Source organism: Lygodium microphyllum, chromosome 2, assembly GCF_053477565.2.
Source record: "Lygodium microphyllum isolate KBCC chromosome 2, Lygodium_microphyllum_v1.1.10, whole genome shotgun sequence".
In the NCBI taxonomy this organism is placed as follows: Eukaryota; Viridiplantae; Streptophyta; class Polypodiopsida; order Schizaeales; family Lygodiaceae; genus Lygodium; species Lygodium microphyllum.
The window spans coordinates 105,620,784-105,645,725 of record NC_141136.1 but is presented as its reverse complement, the minus strand read 5'-3'; the positions used below and the strand labels follow the sequence as shown (position 1 = coordinate 105,645,725).

Below are 24,942 nucleotides of genomic sequence, written 5' to 3'. Positions count from 1 at the left end.
TACTCTTCTTCACTGGCAGGATCCCACTGATTTCCCAGATTCGTCAGTGGCTGCACCATTTACTGCAAGGGGAGTGTGTGGAGGAGATTTTTGTTTGGGCCTCGAGGCTTCTATGAGGTGTTGCTGAACTCGGAGAAGCATCGGGGTGAGCTCGTGTCCAAACTACCATTGTTCTTTGATCGCCGTTTGGTCTATGTGGTGCCATGGCTCCCTATGGCAGACTTTCAACACCTGCTTCAACGGGAATGCCCCGTGTGGGTTGAGGTGGAAAATTGCTTGGCTGTCTATTGGCCATTGTTAAAGGATGCCATGGCCGTTGTGGGAACGGTGCTGGTCCCCCCAAGCCTAAGGGCAATGAATAGAAACCGTTTGTGTATGTTATGGGACACTGCCAGGAAGAGGCCTGCGTAGCTGTGCCTTAATTGCTCTGGCATGCATCCTTTGCATTTTCGCTTGAAATGGGCAACTTTGCAAAACACTGCTTTTCGTGTGGTAAATTGGGGCACTTTATGGCCGAATGCCCAGAGAGGCAACCGTCTTCAGATAATGTGCATGTTGTGCCGCCTAGGGATGACATGGTGCTTGATGTTCCGTCACAGGAGGAAACCTAGCCATCCAGTGTTTTGGATAAAGGTAAACAACAGGTTCTGGGTTTGGATTCCCGTACCAATGACTGGATAGAGGCACGTCCCAAAAAAGGTAAAAATTTGGATGCTGGTCTGCCGAATTCTAGGCCTACTGTGTCACAGGATCCCATGAGCACGTATATGCGCAGGAAAGAAATGTTCTCTTCACAGCCTGCTGCGCGTACTATGGTTCCTTCTGCTCCCCGTAATCAGTCTATGAGGAAAGTTTATACAGACGGTCCCAAGGGCCCGCCTGCTAAGTTGGCATTTGATTCTAGAGGTAATGTGATTACACCCTGGGATCGTCGTTATCCCCGTTCAATCCCCAAGACAGTGGATATTCCATCTACCTCTAAAGCTGGCCGGCAGAATTCTTTTGCAGTGTTAGCTGATTTTCTGGATGACGGGGTCCTTGACATTCTAGCAGACAAGGTTAAAGCGAGGCAAGCCGTGCCTCCTTCCTGATTTCCTTTTTACGGATATATGAAGATAGCCACGTGGAATGTGCGAAGCATTTGTTCTCCCCACAAGCAACATGCCATGTGGACTGTCTTGCATGAGAATCAGTGGAATGCCTTGTGTGCGGTGGAGCACAAGAGTCACAGTGAAACTGGAAAAGTTGTGGACTGCCATGGTTTTCGCTTGTTATATGCAGGGACACATGCTGTGCATTATTCTGGTGTGCTTATGATTATCCATGAGAAATATCAGCCTGTTCTTATTAAAAATGATGTGCAGGGCCGCTTTGTGGTAATTGAAATTTTATTTGAGGGAGAGATCTTATGGTTGCTGGGCCTCTATGCTCCGAATGACCCTTTATCTCGCCGAGATCTTTGGAAGACTTTGCTGAGCTACATGTCACTTGGCAGAAGGGGTTTCTTGATGGGAGATTTCAATATGTGTGTTGACTCTTCACAGTCCACTTCAGGGCATTCGGTGATGGATGCTCCGAAAAGGCGGGCGTGGAATGCCTTTGCTCTTGCGGCACTTAAGCAAGATCTATGGTCTTGGTTGCAAACTTCATCTCCAGGGTTTACTTTCCATTCTGCACAGTATGCATCTACATGGTCGCGGTTGGACAGAATGTACATCATGCAGGATGATGACTTTCTTCCAGAGATGCTGGAAATGAAAGTCTTGCAGCAATATGCCTTGTCGGACCATTTCTCTCTCTAGCTTGAGATACTGGCTCAACCCATTGCACCTTTTATGCAGTTGTTGGATAGACTCCCTTTACGTTTCAACTTCTCTTATTTGAAGCATTCAATCTTTCAAGGCTATATGCAGCAATTGATTGAGAGATTCTTATTGGACTTTGCCTCTGAGGGCACAGTTTCTTTTGAACGACTGCACTCTAATGTGCAACGGGTTGCTCGCCAGTATGAGATATATCATGCCTCTCTTTGTCGGCGGCATCGACATGCAGCAGAAGGCTTACTGGCTTTGGTTCGTTCGTTACTGGTAGATAACCCAAAGGATGAATTTCTGTTGTCACTGGCGCAGCGTTTGGCTGAGCTTATTAAAGAATTTTAGTTGAAATCCTATCAGCAGGCCAAATTGCACACTTTGACTAAAAATTTGCAAGATAGTGCTTGTCAGACTCATAAGTTCTTTTGCGCCTTGCATGCTTCTCCTGCTCGAGAAAATATGACCAGACTCCAGGATTCAGAAGGTCGCATGGTCACTGATCCGCTCACCATTGTCAATATGTGCAGGAATTATTTTCGGGATCTTCTTGGTTCCTCTCCGTCACCTTCGGACCAGGTTACGTATGCATGTTCAGCCTTCTATGATCTGGTCCGCCAGCAGGTTCCACTTGATATGCAAGCTACCTTGGAGGCAGATATTTGTGAGGAGGAGGTTATGGATGTTTTGTTATATCTACCTAAGGATAAAAGCCCTGGCTGGAATGGTCTCACCAATGAATTCTTTGAGAGCTCGGCTACCCAACTGGTGAAGCCATTGGCAGCTATGTTTCAGCAAGTCTGGGAAACAGGGGTCATGCCTTCCTCATGGAAAGAAGGCCTTATCAAACTGCTTCCCAAGGTTCCTTTGCCGTCAATGTTGCAACAGTGGAGACCAATTTCATTGATGGGCTCGATGTATAAAATCTTTTCCAAAGTCCTGGCGAATCGGCTCCACAAGCACCTTCCAACTATTGTGCATCCGCTTCAATATGGTTTCATTAAGGGCTGCAACATTCTGCATAATATCTTAAATGTGCAAATGGCCATTGACTATGCAAGGCACTCTAGTCAGCAAGTGGTATTGATTCAATTGGATCTAGAAAAGGCCTTTGACTATTTAGACTGGTCTTTCATTGCTGAACTTATGTCCGCTATGGGTTTTGGTACTCGGATGTCCCGATTGATCTACACCATTAGTGTTGCGGCTTCTTCGCATGTTATGCTCAATGGTGGGGTTACAAAGCCATTTGTCCTTGCACGCTCGGTGAAACAGGGTTGCCCTTTGAGTCCTCTCTTCTTTGCCTTGGCGACCCACCCGGTTCTTTCGATGTTATCTTCAATGGCAGCTTCTGATCAGCTGGCCAGATTGTCTCTTCCTTTGGGACAGCACTTCATTAGCCAATCTTGGGCTGATAATACCTTTATGATTTTGCGTGCAGACAAGGACAACATTCGCAAGGCATTAGATGTTTAGACACTCTTAAGTCATGCTTCGGGTCTTCGCATCAATGCCTTCAAATCAGCCATTCTCAGCTGCACGGAGTCGGATTTACAGTCATTGGGCTGGCAGGGTCAGGTTGTTCCCCGTGGCTCTATTGTCAGGCATCTTGGGTACTTGTTGGGTGTTGATGTTCGGCCAAAGCAACTACTGGAGTGGATTTCACAGAAACTGGCAGCTAAGTTTATGTATTGGAAGTCGCAAGCGTGGCCCTTCCATGTCCGCCTCAAAGTGGCTCAGACAATTATGCTCTCAATGCTCACATATTTCTTGCCATTGCTGCTGTGGATTCCTACTACTTTGAAGGCTCTCACTCGCCCCGTTCGTTTCATGTTATGGAAGAAGGATGCATTGCACGCAGGTATTTCGTGGATTTCGTGGTCCCATGCATGTACCCCCAAACGCCTGGGTGGTGGAGCTATTTTGGATGTTGAAACTCATTTGTTGGCTCTTCGTTGGTCTCTTTTTCGCGCTATGTGTGTGGATCATCACCTATGGACCATTATAGCCCGTTATTTTCTTGAGGACAACAGGCTTCGGCATGGCAATACACAAATTCGGGGCTCGTGGTGGCATGTCCTTAATGTAGACTCTCCGTTTTCCAGCCCCTCCTCTTCTCTGTTACTGCATTTGGTCGGCTCCTAGAAGTGGTGCTCCAAAAGGCGCGTTGGCATCCAGCGGAGGACCACGTGCATACTAACTCCTTTCAATTGGAATTGTTGGCAGTCTCGAGATTACTTTCTCGGGAAGACAAACATGAGCTCAGACCAAAATTTAACCGCATGGCCCGTCTGGGTGTGACTTCAGTTGCGGATGCCACCCTTGCCAGTCGTAATGTCTTCGCATCGTTTCGTACGGCGAGGAGACTTTTCAAAAATCCCGCGTGGATACCATGACTTATGGGAGCAGCTTTTGTTGGTGCTTCAGGGCAGGCAACCCTTTCCTGCCCTTGTTGTGGATAGTCCTTGGCAAGACTGGGACCTTGCAGGTCGGTTGCGTCTAGAAAAGGCCTCTGCTAATCAGGTGTATCATCTTCTGATTAAAGACCATCAATGGCTGGGTGTTAAAGCTAATACTATATGGGGATTGTGGAAATCTCTGTCATGGTGGAACTGTGATGGAGGGCTAGTTGAATAAGACTCTCTTCAAATGTAAGGTCTTTCTTTGGGGGATGATGATTGGTGGTCTTCCTCTTGCCTCGACCCTTTCCAAGCGTCGAATTTCGAATGGCAATTGTTTCTTTTGTATCACTACTATGGAATCGGCCGGACATCGATTTATTTCTTGCCCGCTCACCAAGAAGATCTGGTCGCTCTTATCACAGGTTTGGCGTACAGTGGTGGGGTCCTCTCTAACCCCTTTCGATTGAATTTTTGTGAGGCCAAAATACCCCACACCGCCACAATTGTATATGAAGATCTTATTCCACTTTTTCAGATATTGGGGATGCTGGCACAATTGGACCACTCGGAATGCCTTCCTTTTTGATTCGGCCTCTAATGTACCAGCACACATTGCCCGGCTCAAAGGCCTCTTGCATTGGTAGATAGATCTCATTCGGCTCTCCGACTTGCTCCCCCGGGAGGACTTGCTTCCCTGGCATATGGCAATTTCCTCTGGGTCTTTGTCATGACTTGTGTACCTTTTTGCTGGTTTAGTCCTGGGATCTTACACACGATTGGCTTAGAGCCCTCGTGTATCTTGTAATCATGTAAACTTGTACCTTTTTTTCGTAATTAATACAATTACCTTTTACGAAAAAAAGAGGAAGAGTGAGAGGCTTCAGACTTGACTCTTGAAACTTGAAAGTAAAAATTGAAAGAGAGAGAGGGGTGAAGTCAACTTTAAAGTTAAAAGAGCAAGAGTGAGAGAGAGAAGATGGAAAATGCTTGAGCCTTGAGCCTTGAGCCTTACTTGAGCCTTGATAGGATGTAGGTCAGAGGAGAGAGTGAGAAGCTAGAGCTTCACGAATCACAAATCAATGCAAGATCCAAGAGAGGTAGATGAGAATGGCAAATGCTTATTGAATTGGTGTGGAAGCATGGAGGAGAGGAGCACCTTTTGTAGATGAGAGAAGGGTCAAACAGTCAAAGAGGGGTCAAGAGTCAAACATAGTTGCTAGCTGGATGGAATTCCCAAGGGGGGCTGCAGGAGGAGTGCATAGCTAGAAAGGGAGGTGAGCTAACCCAAGCACCACCCCCCCCCAAAAAAAAAAGTGCCATGTAGGACATGTCTAGGTGGAATGCGGGGAGATGTGGCAGGCGAAGAAGGGCATTTTTCGATACGGATATGTATAGTACCGTATGGTATGAATTGTATAGTAAGATCAGTACTGTATGATGTACGAAGGCAACTATGAAAATATCTTATTGCAGACCCTAATATCTAATAGGTAACTCGATATGTCATCTTGGTAGCCTTCATTGACCAATGACAAGCTGAAATAAAGATTGCTAGATCTATTATGATAGAATCCGTATAGCCTATATAGGTATGCTTGGCAAGGCAACTGCCCTAGCACTATTTACTGCACAACCTGATATGCCATCTTCATGAGAACTCTCTTGTGATGGTCTCACCACATGTTCCGATGGTCTCACCACATGTTCCCCATAGTTGTCAAGTATGAAAGGTACGATACGGTACGATATGGTATGGTATGATAAAATATGGTACTAAATTGTACCTTATGATTTTATAAGGTACGGTGCGATATTAGTACGAAAAAAATTAAGATGATTTTTTAAATAACAAAAACCATAAATCATTAAATGATAGATCATAGAATACATATTTAAAGTGGAAATAGCCATTTCATTACAGAATAAGATGAATACATGGAGTGACCATCCCAGTCGCATGGGCTGTGCAAAACATGCGATACAACTACAACCTAGATACAAAAAAAAAGAGAGACCTATGTCATATGAATCTATGATGAGGAATCACTATCATTATCATCGTCATCAAAACCATCTGAGTGCTCATCAAGAGAGTCTGAAGATGACTCCTCGGCATTCGATGATGAGACACACTCATACTCATCCTCATTGATGAGGTTACCATCATCATCAACTAATGGCTCCCTAGGTGGTGGCTGTGTAGGCAAGGGGGGGAAGTCATCATGAGGCATAGGATGGGAGCTACTAGAGCTCGCCTTACATATGTTTGCAAGCCACTCGAACCACCCCTCCTCGATGATGGAGGGCGTCGAATGACCATGCCCTTGCCACCACCTACTTGAACTCCTTGCCCACGAGCACGCTGATTGCGAGTGTCATGAGTATCTGCTGCTATAAGCTCTCTATAGAGCTCTGCAAAAATCATCTCCTCCTCCTCGTCCACCTCCTTATGTACTTGAAAGAGTGTCGCCTGTTAACTTGAATGTATCAACATTCACCTACACAATGCAGTAATGCACGTAAGATTGATCATTGTAAATGTTAAAGTCTAAATTGTAAAGTATAAACTTCAAACTTCAAAGTTTAAAAGTTAAAATAACAAATTTAAAAATTTTAAAAATTAAATGTTATGGTTAAGTGTTTAAACTTTACCTGCTTCGGACTACCCATGCTCATCATAGCTCTCATCATGCGTAAGTTAGTGGGGCAAGAGACTAGCTGCTCTAACTATTGTGTGCTAAGTCGATTGCGAATCTTTGTGTGAATGAGAGAATAGGCACTCTAGTTTCTCTCACATGCACCCAAAGAGCAATCTTGGGCAAGGACCTCATGGCTAAGGGCTGAAGGGTCTCCAGTGCGTATCCAAAGTTTAGCCACCAAAATAAAGGCTTCACAAGTGACTCTCTCCTCCAACAAGTGGGAGAAACAAAAGCCACATGCCCTCTCTAATTTGCGTAGCATCCTAGCTCCTCTAGCACTACATTGTGGTTATCCACAAGGAACACGAGTCAAACAAGCAAGCTGATTCGAACGGAACTCTCTATCATCCATGACCGCTGGTGACTTGTAGACCGGATGTACCAATGCGGCAAAACCATGGATGTGCTTATGCATCCATGCCCATCTCCTCTCTACTATCTCTAGAACATATGCACATGGTGTCTGTGTGATCGTTGTACAAGCACGTGCCTCCACCAATGCCGCTCTAAAGAAGTGAACGAGAAGGCCCATGGTGGACCCCTCACAATCACTCATATGTAACACCCTATAAAAGGAAGTCACGACAATGACAATGGTACAGACTTTTGCCAGAACTGCTTATTAAGGCACAAGCGCTGCATGACTTTGGCCTCCTCTGTCTCATGCTCATCCCACTCATTCCATAGAGTGGATACTACTATCTGGCACAAGGCGGACCACACCTCATAAAGGCACTCCATCAATAACCACATGTAAACAAAGTGAGTTGAAGATGGCTTCTTCAACTCCAGTATGCTATGGTCACGATACATCGCAAGCACCTTTACCTTTACCGTGAATAATGCGACAATTGATGTAGCTTTACGGACCACCCTCTTTACCCACTTGAGCTTCCCAATGTCCTTCATGAGCAAGTCCAAACAATGACTTGCACATGGAGTCCACACAATCATAGGGAACTCGAACTCAAGCAAACGGCCCATGTGCCGATAATTCGATGCATTGTCGGTAACAACTTGCACCACATTTGAGGGATCCACCTACAACCACAATTTACAAATTACAAGTAAGCATACTTATGACTTAATACTAACAATACTTGGAAATTGGAGGTTAGAGAGAGAAAGAGTCTAGAGAGAGTTGAAACTTGAGCCTTATAGCTTGGCGGGAAAGAGAGAATCGAGATAGATCATAGATACTAGAGAAAAATTAATTATTAGAATAGGGAGATAGATAGTTATGCATATGCCATTATCCATAAATCAAATTTCAATTATGAATCATGATATTATCATAATGAAAGAAAGTAACAAATTTAAAAGGCAAATTGCAATGTATACCTCAATGATAGCTTGTCGAATGTGGCGGTAGATGAATGTGTCCGTTGTTTTTCTCCCCCTCTTGCCGGTATCTACGGCCCACAAAAAGTAAGTGCTGAGTGGACATGAGACAAGTATGTTGATGATCCTACGTTTTTTAGGATCACTCCATCCATCTCAATGCCTCTCACCCAAAATTGTCACCAAAATGGAGGGGGCGGAATGTTCTATAGGCTACCAATTCGAAATGGTGCCCCTCCCCCAAAATTAATTTTTTAAAGTTTAATTAGGGGGGACCAATTGCCCCCCCCCCCCCCCCCCCCCCCCAAAAAGCCATGCCGAAGAACTTTTAATTTTGACCCTTTTTGGCTTTGTCCTTGCCCAACTTCGTATCTCCACCGTCTGGCTTCCGAATTGACCTCTGAAAATTTCTACTTGTCCAACTCAGGGTCTTGCATTTCTGGACACTTACTTTGACTATATTCGGTGTCTCAAAAAATTATGAAAAATCTGTAAGTGCTCTTCGAAACCGCTTTGAAATCTCGTCTTCCGTGGCTTGTAAAAATTGCCAAATCTGTCTTTTGCTTCCATCGGTGAGCATGGAGCAACCATATTTTATCCATGCGGCCCGAATAGGATTAAGGGCTCTATCAATCCTCTCCTTCTTTTCATTAATCTTTTTCGTCCTCATCATTGTATGTAACACCGGTCCATCCTTCACATGGACCCACATTGGCAATGGCTTTTACCATCTTCTTCCATTGCTCTTGCTTAAGGACATTGAATGCAAGATTGTACTCACTCACCGTGCGTGCAATTTCAATGTCCGCAAGTCGTTGCCTTTCTAAGAGAAAGGCAACCGATCCATGCACATGACTGGGAGCTTGAGAGAGAGAGGATTGTCTCTCCGGCACCGCATGAGCCTCCACTCTTTGTCTTTTACCAGAGCCAGATACGGATGTGGAGTCCCCACCACCAATGGTAGAGGCCTCTCCCACATTGGTTGAAGATATGCCCACATTGAATGCTTCCTCATTAGTAGGCATAGGAGTTGGTGCCAATAAGCCACTTCCTCCTCGTCCTGTGGATCCCCCTCTCATCTTGGCGAGAATCTCCTCCGCAACATTTTGAGGGATCTCCTTGCATGGAGCTACTTGCGTCCCCGTCTTGGAAAGATATTGGAGAAGCTTAGTTGCACCACTTGTATAGCGCTTCCCACAATACTTGCGTGTCCAATGGTGGGAGTTGGACTTCTTTGTGTCCCTCTCTACATGAAATACATGCAAATTGGGCCTCGTGCTTCTCATGAGTCATGGTGCCGATGACAGATAAAGAGGCCAGAGAGAGAGAGAGAAAGTCTCGACTCTTGAAACTTGAAAGTTGAGTCTTGAAAGTTAAAAGGGAGGGAGACTCGAGAGGCGGCAAATGCTTTGATAGGGTGTGTGATAGAGGGGATGGGAGATGAGATTTGAGAATGGCAAATGCTTCGATAGGGTGTGGGAAAGAGGGGATGGGAGGTGAGATTCGAGAATGACAAATCACAAGTCCATTCAAAAATCAAGATCCAAGAGAGGAAGATGAGAATGGTGAGTGCTTGCTGAATTGATGTGGAAGCATGGAGGAGAGGAGCACCTTTTGTAGATGAGAGAAGGGTCAAAGTTCAAACAGTCAAAGAGGGGTCAACGGTCAAATAGAGGGCTGCCAACTAGAAGGAATCCAAAGAGGGCTAGGGAGAGGAGTGCATGGCTGGAAAAGGGGGTGGGGTGGGATGAGGTATCCAAGGCTTCCCACCCCCCAAAAAGTGCCACGCAGGCAGGCGGAGTAAAAGCGGGGGTGTAGGAAACGCGTGATGTCGGACGCAGGACGCGCAGGCGAGGTGGTCGAAATAGGCTTGTTTTAACGTATGAATTCATACGGATAGGTACCGTACGAATCTGTCCGTATGATGTACGAAGGCAACTATGCTCTTTCCATGCCTTGTGATAGCTTGGTACCTTGTCAATTTCCACTTCCCAAGCCTTGCAATAGAATATTGCCAGCTGCTGAATGACTTTGGTCAACTCTTTGGCACCATGCTTCTAACATTTTTCATAGACATGGTGACAAGAGTAGGGTACCAAAGGTATAGGTGGCAATTGCATGTGTCGCTTTAGTGTCTCTGATGCTATGCTTTTGGACATAAGCTAAGACTAATCACCAAACACAGTTACACACTATAGTGGATGATGACAGATACACTAGAGTCAAATGTTGCTAATATGGGCCAAGCACACCCCCCCCCCACCAAAACAAAAAAGATCCAACCAAGAGTGTACACCTCAAGATGGGCCACAATTTGTCAACATGGCCCCCCAGAACCAAATCCCTTAACTTAGTGTGAGTGCCATCACTCTTTGCTCGTACCCCTTCCCAGAACCAAATCCCTTAACTTAGTGTGAGTGCCATCACTCTTTGCTCGTACCCCTTCCCCTCTCCCCTTGCCTCCGCCTCTACCTTAATGTGAGCACCACCCCCACCCCCACCCCCACCCCCTCCCCTTTCCCCCCAGCTCCGCCTCCACCTCCCTTCCCACCCATTCTCATTCCCTCAAATCCAGCCTCATAGTATGATGGCTTGCATCTCACCCTCCAACCCTTACCCCTTCCCCTTTCCCCCCAGCTCCGCCTCCACCTCCCTTCCCACCCATTCTCATTTCCTCAAATCCAGCCTCATAGTATGATGGATTGCATCTCACCCTCCAACCCCCCCATCCCCATCATCCATCCCCCTCCCCCTTTTTTCCAAGAGGTCACAAGTTTCATATGCGATGACCTCTCCCTCACAGCAATAGAGTGGCCCCTGAGGCTTCATGTTTTCATCAGTAGCTTGATTACTCCCTCATCACGCCTAACTCCTTCTACATGAGGTTTACCATTGTGGACCATGGTTTACCTGAGAGTTGCAAATCATGGGTGGTCTAAGGTGAAGCTGATGAAGGTCATCCATGACCAAGTGATAGAGCAAGTGTCCCATTGGCTAGGTGGTGTGGATTTGGAGCAACTCTGGAAGCAGTGGCCTAGGTGCATGATGGACATCAATTGGAGGTCTGGAGCAGAATGCCCTCACCTCAACCTTCTTCTATACAACCAGACAATAGTGACGGCTCACCTAAGATTAGCTCGAAACTACATGTTGACATAGGCCTGTTTGACAAGTTGGTTGATGTGGATGAACATCCTCCTCCCAACTACACCCACAAACTAGTATGGTGGAGTGGAGTTCATCTTCTAAACTAGCCGCCAAAATTCACTGCATGGCAGTCAGCTCCCCCTCTTCCTTGTCTTTGATCATGCCAAATAAAAATATTTTCAGCAAACCTGAAGTTTCCCCATGGGCAGACATCTAGCATCCTAAAAAGTGAATATTTCTTACCTCAATGGGGCGTGGGTTGCTCATTGTTTGGCAGGAGCTGCAACCAGCCCTTGCTGGATGCATTGACATTCTAATACTTCATGAGCACAAGCTCCCATCCTCTTAGGCCAGTACACTCTAGCAGGTGCTTTCAGGAGGCTTGTTCACCTATGGGGAGACTCCATGGTGTCCATGGGTGGAGTGGAGTTTGTAGTTTGATTGGCTTGAGGCTATTGTCTTGTATCTAGTAGCATGGACCATTCTTGCAAGGTGGGCCTTGTGGGTCAGGCTAGATATTGGGGGCTCTTACATTTGGAATCTTCAACATCTATGCATGCATTGATAGGGGTCAAAGCACCAGCTGCTTTTTGGACAAAGGTGAAGGCTCTTTCACCCCAAGTGGACCCTTGGATTGTTGGAGGTGACTTCACCATCTTTGAGACCCTAGAGGGTCAATAGGGCAAAGATGCATATTTCCAAGGCATTGCAAATGATGAGTAGGCAGCATTCTTTTTTGCAGTGGGTGCTAGAGATGCTTGGAGGGACTTGACCTTTTGCAAGCATGATAGGTCATTGGTCATCTCTTGGGGCTACAGGCAACTATTGTTGGGCTAAGAGGGAAGGCTTCGAATTGTATCATTGCATTGCTAACAGCAGTTGTAGGAGTGGCAAGTCGCAACTATGAATGTTAAGGTGGAGCCTTGGATGAGCTAAATAGGAAACTAGGAGAGTGATGTTAGCCGTGTTGGTCTTAGAGGTTTATATTGATGCAACATGATGGGCTCTCCCATGTGGTATTGGTAGTAAGGAGAGCGTAGCATTACCTAGCCTTTTAAAAGTTCCTTTTCAATACGTGGAACTAGTAAAATTGAGGAAGGTGGTCTTCATGTGACTGTTTGCCCATGATGAGCTTGTGCTTGGCTATTGTCCTAGATGCAATTAAGATGGGGAATGCCAAGGCTCTCTACAATAGTTCGTGGAGACATGAAGCATTGCCATTGAACATGCAAGGAGGCACAAGTTGTGTGGAGAGGGACTTGGAGGATCCTTTGACACATAGGACCAAGCTTGAGTTGCATCCCTAGGGAAGCCTTTTGTTGCCAGTTAGTTAGCTAGGAATGACACGTGCTTTACGACGCTGGGTTGCATGAGGCAACTTTGCCACTAAGGCTAGCCAACAAGTTTTAAGAGTACGGTAGGGTAGCTTATGTGGAAGGCTTGTTGCTTTTTCATCTTCAAAGCTTAGACAATTGTTCGATCACTAGAGTTAACAAGCTTGTTTTCTTTGCTTTGAATAATATAATTGACATACATATTTTGCAAAAGCCAAATGGCAAAGGTCAGTAGATGTGGGTTTGGCAAGATTTATTTGTAGATTCACATCCCAATCTCTCCTTTTTTGGTTGTATGACCAGATTAAAGAGGAGTATATATATAAGTATGATTTACTGCTTCTCACTACTAGTTTCTCATCCACCAATCCTTTGTAATGGGCACATGGTTATGCTTTGGTAGACACCCTATTCGATGGAAAGCTCCAAAGGAGGAAAAAAGACATTGTTTATGGTTGCCCTTATGTACCGGAAATCCGGAGGAGAACCTTGAGATTGATGTTCAATGGCACTAGAGGAGAGAAGATAGTAACTTGAGGTACCATATCCTAGCTCATAGATACAGAGGTCCTACTTGTGGCTCAGTAAATGTAGAGAGGAATTTATCCTTTAAATGTCTACCTTATGGATAGAAAGATGAGGTTGATTGAGACACCTGATTTTTCGAAGTCAGCAGGACATTGCCATAAATGGAAGATGATAGTCAACATTATCACTTGGTTCATGTGGACCTTGATGCAGACATGCCACAGACCACCAGGACCTTGATGCTGACATGCCTTACACCAGTAGATCATCCCTGCCTTGAAGACTGTCTCATATTTCACTGGAGGCCTCAATTGATATGGCATCATATCCTGTTATATTGGCTCTTTATTCAACTCATTCTACAAGCACTGTTGGGCCAGCTCGAGGTAAATGTCCCTTTCTTACTTTTTGGTATACAGTGATGATGTATTATTTGCCTACTGTAACCAATAGAAGTGTCTTTTATGGGAGAGGAGAAAAAAGTGCCCAAAGTGTGCAATAGTTTCTTTTTTTTTCAAAAATCTAAAAGAATAAAACTGACCTTGAGAACATTATAATCAGCACCAGCAAGTTATATGTAGGCTATTAATGAGGCAGTGCCTTTCCAAGCTTTGGTAAAACCAAGCTTGAGAAATAAATGATCTCATATCCAGTAATAGGATAGGAGGTGCAGGGAAATAAGTGCTTTTACCTTCCACTTGGGGAGTCAAAATACCCTACATTGGATACATATGACCAATTTGTGAATCAAGAATAAGTAGCTTCATATATTTGTGCTAAAAGTGCAGACTTAGAATGTATTGTTGTCCCAGAAAGAGGCAATTTATGAGAGTAATATACTGTCTACTTCATTGTATGCCTTGCGATTTGTGCTCTTCTTTTTTGTAACTCTGAAAGGAAGACTTGTGTTACGTACTGTTTCCTCAGCTTCTCTCTTGAATTTGAGTCTACCAACTCGAGAAAGCCATGCATATATGCACAACTTAAGACGACGACGCCTGTGCATCTCTTGGGCTGCCCTTAAATACTGCATAAACATTTCAGTATCATAACTTCTTCGAACAAAATATACAGTCAGATTAAGCCAACTAGATAAGAAGAAAATTCTTGCAACAAAAGGACATACCTTCTTTTTATGGACATAAGAAACCCAAATATGAAACTTCTGATATAGGCCAGTCATTCGTCGATGTTGTCTCATGAACTCAACTACATTTTTCAGGAAAGCAATTAGATATTAATTTTCATAAGAAAAAATATTTGGTTTTGCAAGTCAAAGGTTGAGTATAATTGAGAAGCATCATTATTGCTAGAAAGCCAGAAAATTATGTTATCCTTTGTTGAAGTCTCTGTTTAGTCTAGCTGCAAGAAAGCTTCCAATAGGCCGACTTTCAAAACAAACCAATCTCACATGTTTGGTACCAATGTTATTCTTGAATGTAATCATGATTCTTAATACCAATGTTTGAGGACTATTGCACGAGCAAAGGGATTAAGTGTCAATTGACGATGCCTCATATACCTCACTAGAATGGCGTCGTTGAACACCGAAATCGCACCATTGTGAAAATGGCAAGATGTATGCTTAAGGGCAAGGGATTACCTAACCAATTCTTGGAAGAAGCTGTAATACTCTAGTCTACATTCTCAATTGGAGTTACACAAAGGCTTTCAAGAGCAAAACTCCTCATGAGGCCTATTTTGGTAAGAAACCATGTGTCTCACATTTTAAAACTTTTAGATATGAATTTTATACACATATTCCAAAGGATAAAAGAAACAAGTTAAAACCAAAAGACACAAAATGTATCTTATTGGGTTATAGTGATGAGAGAAAGGCTTACAAATTGTATGACCAAGAGGCAAAGAAAATCATAGTGAACCGTGATATAGTGTTCAAGGAGTAGCTACATATAGCGGAAGAGAAGAATATAAGTTCTTCCACTTTATCATCCAGCGAAGTAGTCCATTATGAACTTGTCCCAAGAGCTATCCCTAACCTCAAGGAGGAGGAAGCATCATCTTCAAATGATGAAAAAAAAATTCACCTACTTGCAATCATATCATTGGAAAATCCATTGCCGTAATGTGTAAAGCAATTGTATGATCATAGTAATTCTATGCCTACCACTATTGAAGAAAAGGAAAATGGACCAAGGAGATCTCAAAGAATAGAGGAGCAAAGAAAGGCTTCTGTTCACGTAGTCAATATGGCCTTGATCGTTGAGATTATGAGAGAAGTAAAGAAGTTAGTAGACTTGGAAGAAGCACTTGCCAATCGAGCATGGAGAGCAAACTATGCAAGCTAAGTATGACAACATAATGAAGAATGATACTTGGAAGCCAGTTGATCTACCAAAAACGAGAACGGTTATTAGCACCAAGTGTTGAGCTAAAATACGCTTTTCAACCAATTAGCATTCTTAAACAGTCCCAAAATACACTTAATTAATGAAAAACCCTAAAAAGGGAAGCGGTCCGAGAGAGTTTTAGTAGTCCCCAAATAACCCTAATTCTTTGGGGCACCCTTCAACATCTATAAATAGATAGGCTGCCCCCATTTAGCCTCATTCCCGTCTGTTCAAGTTTCATACCCTTGAGTGCATATTTCAGCCATTAGTCTACCTCTACATGATTGTCTAGCCTTCGAGAGTGTTGCCACCTCTCCATCACCCCTTGCAGTACCCTAGCGCCTTCTTCCATGAGGTTGTCGCCCACTGTTTGGTGCTTTCCTCCAGGCTGCGTTCGGCATCTTCCAGCCATCGCCAACATCTTCATCACCCTCAGCTACTTGTGTTTGGACTCTCTTCCTCCAGGTGATAGGTACCGGTGCTCCTCAACAAGGCGACATCCACAGTTTGCGTTTACACTCATCTGGGGGCCCCCTTCCATCTCCAGAGCTTCTCCTACTTGCGTTTGGTGCTCCAGGCCCTTTTGGCATCATCGTTTTGCAGATTCCTTACTCTAACTGGTAGTCACAGACTTGGGATCTGTCTTCGATGGACGTCACTATCCAACACACTGCTGTGCCCTTGAGTATCTGTATACTCTTACATTCGTTTGCAGTATTCATTCACTTTAGAGTTCTGTTCTTCTCTTCTTTCTTCTATTTGCGTTTAAGTTTCTGTGTCTGAGTTTTGAGTTTTGCATTTAGGGTTTGAGTTTTACTTTCTGTGTCTGTCTCTCTCTTTGTGTTTCTGTCGTGGTCCTACACTCTGTTTCCTTACTGCAAACCCTAACATTTTTCTTCACATGGTATTAGAGTCGGTGCTCTTGTAAAGAGTATCCTGCGGATATTGTGGAGAGCTAATCTTTGTGCAAGGCACCATAGTTACCTGGAACGGGGAACGTGAACGGGTCCCCTGGAACGGGGAAAACGTCCAAGGTCAGGGAACGGGAACGGGGGGAACGTCACATGTCTTAAGTGCCCCAAGTATGCCCTGCATGATCCAAATTGCCCCAAAGAATTTCCCTCTAATTGCCCCAATACCTGTCAATGCTTGAAATTGACCCAAATGTCCCAAAATTGACTCGATTACCCGCATAGCTCCAAATTGCCTTGAATTACCCCAATTATCCCAATTTTCCTTGAAATTAGACAATATAAATGAATGAATACCTTGGAATTGAGGATTGGCTGAGATTTGATTTTGATTTGCAAGAGTTGATAATCCATCAAATTTGAACTTTGTATGGACTCCTAATTAGCTTGTGGGTTGTCTTGACACTTTGAATCTTCAACCCGAGAGAAAGAGAGAGAGATTAGTGTGTGCACATTAGGCAATGGAGATGGGTGAATATGTGCTAGGACTGCGACCCAAGCAAAAAAAAAAAAAACCTTAAATGGGGCACATTTGGTGGACATTGTTTTAGATGTGGCCGGATATGCAAGAGCATCATCCCTAGTAGATGGCTCAATAGCAAGAAGTTGATCCTCTGCCTCTTGTCCTGCATGGACAAGATGATGGAAAGAAGGATGTCTCACAAGTTGGTATTGAGTGTTCATCGCTTTCGGTTGGTCGGAATTTTCCTCCTCAAGATAATTCTTAGGTCACTATGGTAAGACGTAATGCTAGACAAGAATCTCGTTCAACTCCTGCTCACCCATCTCTACACCCTATTACTTAGACTTTTCAACGCAAAAGTAAGGGGTTTTATAAGAAATCTCAATCTTCACGTGTTCTTGCAATTGGTATGGATGATAAAAGGGCTTCTGATTCTCTTTGCACTTTGATGTATGTCGGAGGCTTGTGCCTCCTCTCGAGGTGTTTTCCATTCTCAATAATAGCAGCTCCCTTCTCATGCTTCGATTACTAGTTGGCAGAGGGCGGATCTTGTAGATGTGATCAGTAGTGAGATGGAGAGATTTCAAGCAGCTAAAGCTACTGATGGATAGTGGTGATTCACTAGTTTTCTCTTCTATGATTTATCATGAGATTTGCTTTATGGAATGTTAAAGGCATCATTCAAATGTCTTGCTTCCATGATCATGTGGCCACTACTGATCACATCTACAAGATCCGCCCTCTGCCATCATTCAAATGTGCATTGGCTTTTATAAATCTTTGTGGGGTCCACAGGAGATTCTTTCTGATGCTGTTCAGTCTGCTCGTCAATACATTTGCGATTTGGTTAGTAACCAGGTTAAGCCTGAATGGGTTGATTTGATGGAGGCTGATATTTCAGGGATGAAGTGGAGGATGTGTTGTCCCATTTGCCACGAAGGAAAAGCCCTGGCTGGGATGGGATTCCTAATGAGCTATTTTCAGCCATTATTCAACAACTTAAGGACCCATTAACTCGCCTATGTCAACAAGTGTGGAATTATGGTAGGATGCCTTCAGACTGGAAGATTGCTGTCATTCGGTTATTGCCTAAGGTTCCCTCTCGGACCTCTTTGAAACAATGGAGACACATTTCTATTATGGGTTCTTTGTATAAAATCTTCTCTAAAATCATGGCCAACAGATTGCAAAAAGTATTTCCGCACTTGGTTCATCCACGTCAATATTGTTTCATTAAGGGTTGGAATATAATGCATAACATTTTGAATGTTCAACTGGGGATTGATTATGCCAAAGCCTCAGGCCAGCAAGTTGTTATGCTTCAGCTTGATCTTGAAAAGGCATTTGATCATGTCAGCTAGTCTTTCTTGCGGCACCTATGTCCACCACGGGATTTGGTCCTTGCATGATTTCTCTTATTGATACCATTAGTCAAGGTGTTGCGGCTTGTATTGCACTTAATGAAGGGATCATAGATGGAATATACTTCCCAAGTTCTCTCCTTTGCATGCTTTACAACTATCGTCTCCCTCACGAGATTGGTTGTTTGTGCTTCCTAATGATTTCAAGAAAAGGTCAACGAATCAAATATATCATCAGATGGTTGAGGCTAGAGATGGGTCATTGGAAAGGCTAATAAATTATGGCATATTCGAGATAGCAAAAAGAAGTGGTAGGAAAGATTCATCCAACTCTGGAAGTCTAAGGTTCCTTATCAGGGTAAAGTGTTTATATGGAGGTTGCTTATTGGGGGTCTACTGATTCGGGATGTGTTGCGTGCTCACAAGATCTCTATTGGTCACTGCGTATTTTGCACTACATGTGATGCGACGTTGCTTCATCTCTTTGACTCTTGCCCTGTTGCTCGACAAATTTGGAGTTTTGTTTCACGTGCCTACCTCTTCCATTTCCTTAGATGGACAGCTTTGTGGCATATTTGGTGTACTCGGAATGCCTTTATTTTTTATTTAGCCTTGGGTATCCATGATCATGTGGCCTGTATTCATGGTTTAGTGTTATGGTAGATCTCCTCTATGGTTTCAGTTGATCTGGCTCTTCTTGATATTGTTGCTCCCTAGCTGGATATTGTTCGATCCACACCAGTTGTCCTTTCTGTGTGATATTTGTGTGTTAGTCTTGGTAGCCTTTCATTTTCTTAGCTGACCTAATGGTCTGATGTAAATATTGCCACTTAATTCAATTATCTTCACACACACACACACACACACACACAGAGAGAGAGAGAGAGAGAGAGAGAGAGAGAGAGAGAGAGGTCTAGGCGACGATAGGACGGGATGCACCGGCGGCACCATCACGACTACCAAGACTAACACACAAATATCACACAGAAAGGACAACTGGTGTGGATCGAATAATATCCAGCTAGGGAGCAACAATATCAAGAAGAACCAGATCAAGTGAAACCATAGAGGAGATCTACCATAACACTAAACCATGAATACAGGCCACATGATCATGGATACCCAAGACTAAATAAAAAATAAAGGCATTCCGAGTACACCAAATATGCCACAAAGCTGTCCATCTAAGGAAATGGAAGAGGTAGGAATAATCTAAATGCAAATCTCATAAAGCTACTGATCTTGCTTCCATCATTCAAATGTGCATTGAATTTTATAAATCTTTGTGGGGTCCACAGGAGATTCTTTCTGATGCTATTCAGTCTGCTCATCAATACATTTGCGATTTTCCGTGTTTTATGACCGTGCAGTTATACTCTTCTTCACTGGTAGGATCCCACTGCTTTCCCATATTCGCCAATGGCTGCACCATTTACTACAAGGGGAGTGTGTTGAGGAGATTTTTGCTGGGCCTCGAGGCTTCTATGAGGTGCTGCTGAAATCTGAGAAGCATCGGGTTGAGCTCCTGTCCAAACTACCTTTGTTCTTCGATCGCCGTTTGGTCCATGTTGTGCCATGGCGCCCTATGGCAGACTTTCAGCGCCAGCTTCAACGTGAATGCCCGGTGTGGGTTGAGGTGGAAAATTTCCCGGCTGTTTATTAGCCATTGTTAAAGGATATCATGGCCGTTGTGGGAACGGTGCTGGTCCCCCCAAGCCTAAGGGCAATGAATAGAAATCGTTTGTGTATGTTATGGGACACTGCCAGGAAGAGACCTGCGTGGCTGCGCCTTAATTGCTCTGGCATGCATCCTTTGCCTTTTCGCTTGAAATGGGCAACATTGCAAAACACTGCTTTTCGTGTGGTAAATTGGGGCACTTTATGGCCGAATGCCCAGAGAGGCAACCGTCTTTAGAGAATGTGCATGTTGTGCCACCCATGGATGACATGGTGCTTGATGCTCCGTCACAGGAGGAACCCTAGCCATCCAGTGTTTTGGATAAAGGTAAACAACAGGTTTTGGGTTTTGATTCCCGTAGCAACGACTGGATAGAAGCACGTCCAAAAAAAGGTAAAAAGTTGGATGATGGCCTGCCAGATTCTGGGCCTACTGTATTACAGGATTCCATGCACACGTATATGCGCAGGAAAGAAATGTTACATTTCTCTTCACAGCATGCTGCGCGTACTATGGTTCCTTCTGCTCCCCGTAATCAGTCTACGAGGAAAGCATATACAGACAGTCCCAAGGGCCCGCCTGCTAAGTTGGCATTTGATTCTAGAGGCAATGTGATTACACCCTGGAATCGTCGTTATCCCTGTGCCATCCCCAAGACAATGGATATCCCATCTACATCTAAAGCTGGCCGGCACAATTCTTTTGCAATGTTAGCTGATTTTCTGGATGACAGTGTCCTTGACATTCTAGCAGACAAGGTTAAATCGAGGCAAGCGGTGCCTCGTTCCTGATTTTCTTTTTACAGATATATGAAGATAGCCACGTGGAATGTGCGAGGCATTTGTTCTCGCCATAAGCAACATGCCATGTGGACTGTCTTGCATGAGAATCAGTGGGATGCCTCGTGTGCAGTGGAGCACAAGAGTCACGGTGAAGCAGGAAAAGTTGTGGATTGCCATGGGTTTCACTTGTTTATGCAAGGACACATGCTGTGCATTATTCTGGTGTGCTTATGATTGTCCATGAGAAATATCAGCCTGTTCTTATTAAAAATGATGTACAGGGCCGCTTTGTGATAATTGAAATTTTATTTGAAGGGGAGATCTTATGGTTGCTGGACCTCTATGCTTTGAATGACCCTTTATCTTGCAGGGATCTTTGGAAGACTTTGCAGAGCTTCATGTCACTTGGCAGAAGGGGTTTCTTGATGGGGATTACAATATGTATGTTGACTCTTCACAGTCCACGTCAGGGCATTCAGTGATGGATGCTCCGGAAAGTCGGGCATGGAATGCCTTTGCTCTTGCGGCACTTAAGCAAGATCTATGCTCTTGGTTACAGCCTTCATCTCCAGGGTTTACTTTCCATTCCGCACAGTATTCATCTACATGGTCGCGGTTGGACCGAATGTACATCATGCAAGATGCTGATTTTCTTCCTGAGATGCTGGAAATGCAAGTCTTGCAGCAATATGCCTTGTCGGACCATTTCCCTCTCCAGCTTGAGATATTGGCACAACCCATTGCACCTTTTCTACAGTTGTTGGATAGACTCCCTTTACGTTTCAACTGGTCTTATTTGAAGCATTCAATCTTTCAGGGCTATATGCAGCAATTGATTGAGAGATTTTTATTCGACTTTGCCTCTGAGGGCACAGTTTCTTTTGAATGACTGCTCTCTAATGTGCAACGGGTTGCTCGCCAGTATGGGATCCATCATGCCTCTCTTTGTCGGCGGCGCCGACATGCAGCGGAGGACTTACTGGCTTTGGTTCGTTCGCTATTGGTGGACACCCCAAATGATGAATTTCTGTCGTCCCTGGCGCAGCGTTTTGCTGATCTTATTAAAGAATTTCAGTTGAAATCCTATCAGCAGGCCAAATTGCACAATTTGACTGACAATTTGCAAGATAGTGCTTGTCAGACTCATGTTTTTTCACACCTTGCATGCTTCTCCTGCGCGCGAAAATATGACCAAACTCCAGGATTCAGAAGGTCGCATGGTCACCGATCCGCACGCCATTGTCAATATGTACAGGAACTATTTTCTGGATCTTCTTGGTTCTTCTCCGTCGCCTTCTGACCAGGTCACGCATGCACATTCAATATTCTATGATCTGGTCCGCCATCAGGTTCCACTTGATATGCAAGCTACTTTGGAGACAGATATTTGAGAGGAGGAGGTTATGGATGCTTTGTTACACCTGCCGAAGGATAAGAGCCCTGGCTGGGATGGTTTCACCAATGAATTCTTTGAGAGTTCGGCTACCCAACTGGTGAAGCCATTGGTGGCTATGTTTCAGTAGGTTTGGGAAACAGGGGTCATGCCTTCCTCTTGGAAAGAAGGCCTTATCAAACTGCTTCCAAAGGTTCCTTCGCCGTCAATGTTGCAACAATGGAGAACAATTTCTTTGATGGGCTCGATGTATAAAATCTTTTCCAAAGTGCTGGCGAATCGGCTCCACAAGCACCTTCCAGCTATTGTGCATCCTCTTCAATATGGTTTTATTAAGGGCCGCAACATTCTGCATAATATCTTAAATGTGCAAATGGCCATTGACTATGCAAGGCACTCTAGTCAGGAACTGGTATTGATTCAATTGGATCTGGAAAAGACTTTTGACTATTTAAACTGGTCTTTCATTGTAGAACTTATGTCTGCTATGGGTTTTGGTACTCGAATGTCCCGATTGATCTACACCATTAGTGCTACGGCTTCTTCGCGCGTTATACTCAATGGCGAGGTTACAGAGCCATTTGTCCTTGTACGCTCAGTGAGACAAGGTTTCCCTTTGAGTCCTCTCTTCTTTGCCCTGGCAACCCACCCGGTTCTTTCAATGTTATCTTCAATGGCAGCTTCTGATCAGCTGGCCGGATTGTCTCTTCCTTTGGGACAGCACTTCGTTAGCCAATCTTGGGCTGATGATACCTTTATGATTTTGCGTGCAGACAAGGACAACATTCGCAAGGCATAAGATGTTTGGACACTCTTTGGTCATGCTTCGGGTCTTCGCATCAATGCCTTCAAATCAGCCATTCTCAGCTGCATGGAGTCTGATTTACAGTCATTGGGCTGGCAGGGTCAGGTTGTTCCCCGTGGCTCCATTGTCAGGCATCTTGGATACCCCTTGGGTGTTGATGTTCGGCCAAAGCAACTACTGGAGTGGATTTCACAGAAACTGGCAGCTAAGTTTATGTATTGGAAGTCGCAAGCGTGGCCCTTCCATGTCCGCCTCAAAGTGGCCCAGACAATTATGCTGCCAATGCTCACATATTTCTTGCCATTGTTAACGTGGACTCCTACTACTTTGAAGGCTCTCACTCGCCCCATTCGTTTCATGTTATGAAAGAAGGATTCATTGCACGCAGGTATTTCATGGATTTCGTGGACACATACATGTACCCCCAAACGCTTAGGTGGTGGAGCTATTTTGGATGCTAAAACTCATATGCTGGCTCTTCGTTGGTCTCTTTTTCGCGCTGTGTGCGTGGACTCCTGGTGGCATGTCCTTAATGCAGACTCTCGGTTTTCCAGTCCCTCCTCTCTGTTACTGCATTTGGTCGGCTCCTAGAAAGTGGTGCTCCAAAAGGCGCATTGGCATCCAGCGGACGACCGCTTGTATACTAACTCCTTTCAATTGGAATCGTTGCCAGTCTCGAGATTACTTTCATGGGAAGACAAACATGAGCTCAGACCAAAATTTAACCGCATGGCCCGTTTGGGTGTGACTTCAGTTGCGGATGCCACCCTTGCCAGTCGTAATGTCTTCGCATTGTTTCGTACTGCCAAGAGACTTCTCAGAATCCCGCGTGGATACCATGATTTATGGGCACAACTTTTGTTAATGCTTCAAGGCAGGCAACCCTTTCCTGCCCTTGCTGTGGATCGTCCTTGGCAGGACTGGGATCTTGCAGGCCGGTTGAGTCTGGAAAAGGCCTTTGCTAATCAGGTATATCATCTTCTGATTAAAGATTATCAATGGCTGGGTATTAAAGCTAATACTGTATGGGGATTGCAAAAATCTCTGTCATAGTGGAAGGCAACTGTGATGGAGGGATGGTTGAATAAGACACCTTTCAAATGTAAGGTCTTTCTTTGGCGGGTGATGATTGGTGGTCTTCCTCTTGCCTCGGCCCTTTCCAAGCGTCGAATCTCGAATGGCAATTGTTTCTTCTATACCACTACTGTGGAATCGGCCCAACATCGATTTATTTCTTGCCCGCTCGCCCAGAAGATCTGGTCGCTCTTGTCACAGGTTTGGCGTGCAATGGTGGGGTCCTTTCTAACCCCTTTCGATTGCGTTTTCGTGCGGCCAAAATATCCCACACCGCCACAGTTGCATATGAAGATCTTATTCCACTTTTTCAGATACTGGGGATGCTGGCACAATTGGACTATTCGGAATGCCTTCCTTTTTGATTCGGCCTCTAAGTACCAGCACACATTGCCCGGCTCAAAGGTCTCTTGCATTGGCAGATAGATCTCATTCGACTCTCCGACTTGCTCCCCCGGGAGGACTTGCTTCCCTGGCATATGGCAATTTCCTCTGGGTCTTTGTCATGACTTGTGTACCTTTTTGTTGGTTTAGTCCTGGGATCTTACACACGATTGGCTTAGAGCCCTCGTGTATCTTGTAATCATGTAAACTTGTACCTTTTTTCCGTAATGAATACAATTACCTTTTACGAAAAGAGAGAGAGAGAGAGAGAGAGAGAGAGAGAGGATTGACGTTTTTAAAGTTGTGGATTGCCATGGCTTTCGTTTGTTCTATGCAGGGACACAAGCCATGCATTATTCGGGTGTGCTCATGATTGTACATGCCAAATATCAGCCTGTTCTTGTTAAAAATGATGTTC

At 44.5% G+C, this 24,942-nt stretch overlaps 1 protein-coding gene across 5 annotated transcripts in view; it reads right to left on the bottom strand.

The window, feature by feature from the left end:
• LOC148040138 (uncharacterized) overlaps positions 1-24,942 on the bottom strand; it is a 206,149-nt gene that overhangs the window by 62,845 nt on the left and 118,362 nt on the right. For all 5 annotated transcript variants that reach the window (XM_087696996.1, XM_087697005.1, XM_087697024.1 and 2 more), the window contains 2 exons: positions 14,389-14,471; positions 14,179-14,289 (listed from right to left, as the gene is read on the bottom strand). In XM_087696996.1, the coding sequence (XP_087553122.1) occupies positions 14,179-14,289; positions 14,389-14,471 (194 nt within the window). The remainder of the gene's footprint in view (positions 1-14,178; positions 14,290-14,388; positions 14,472-24,942) is intronic.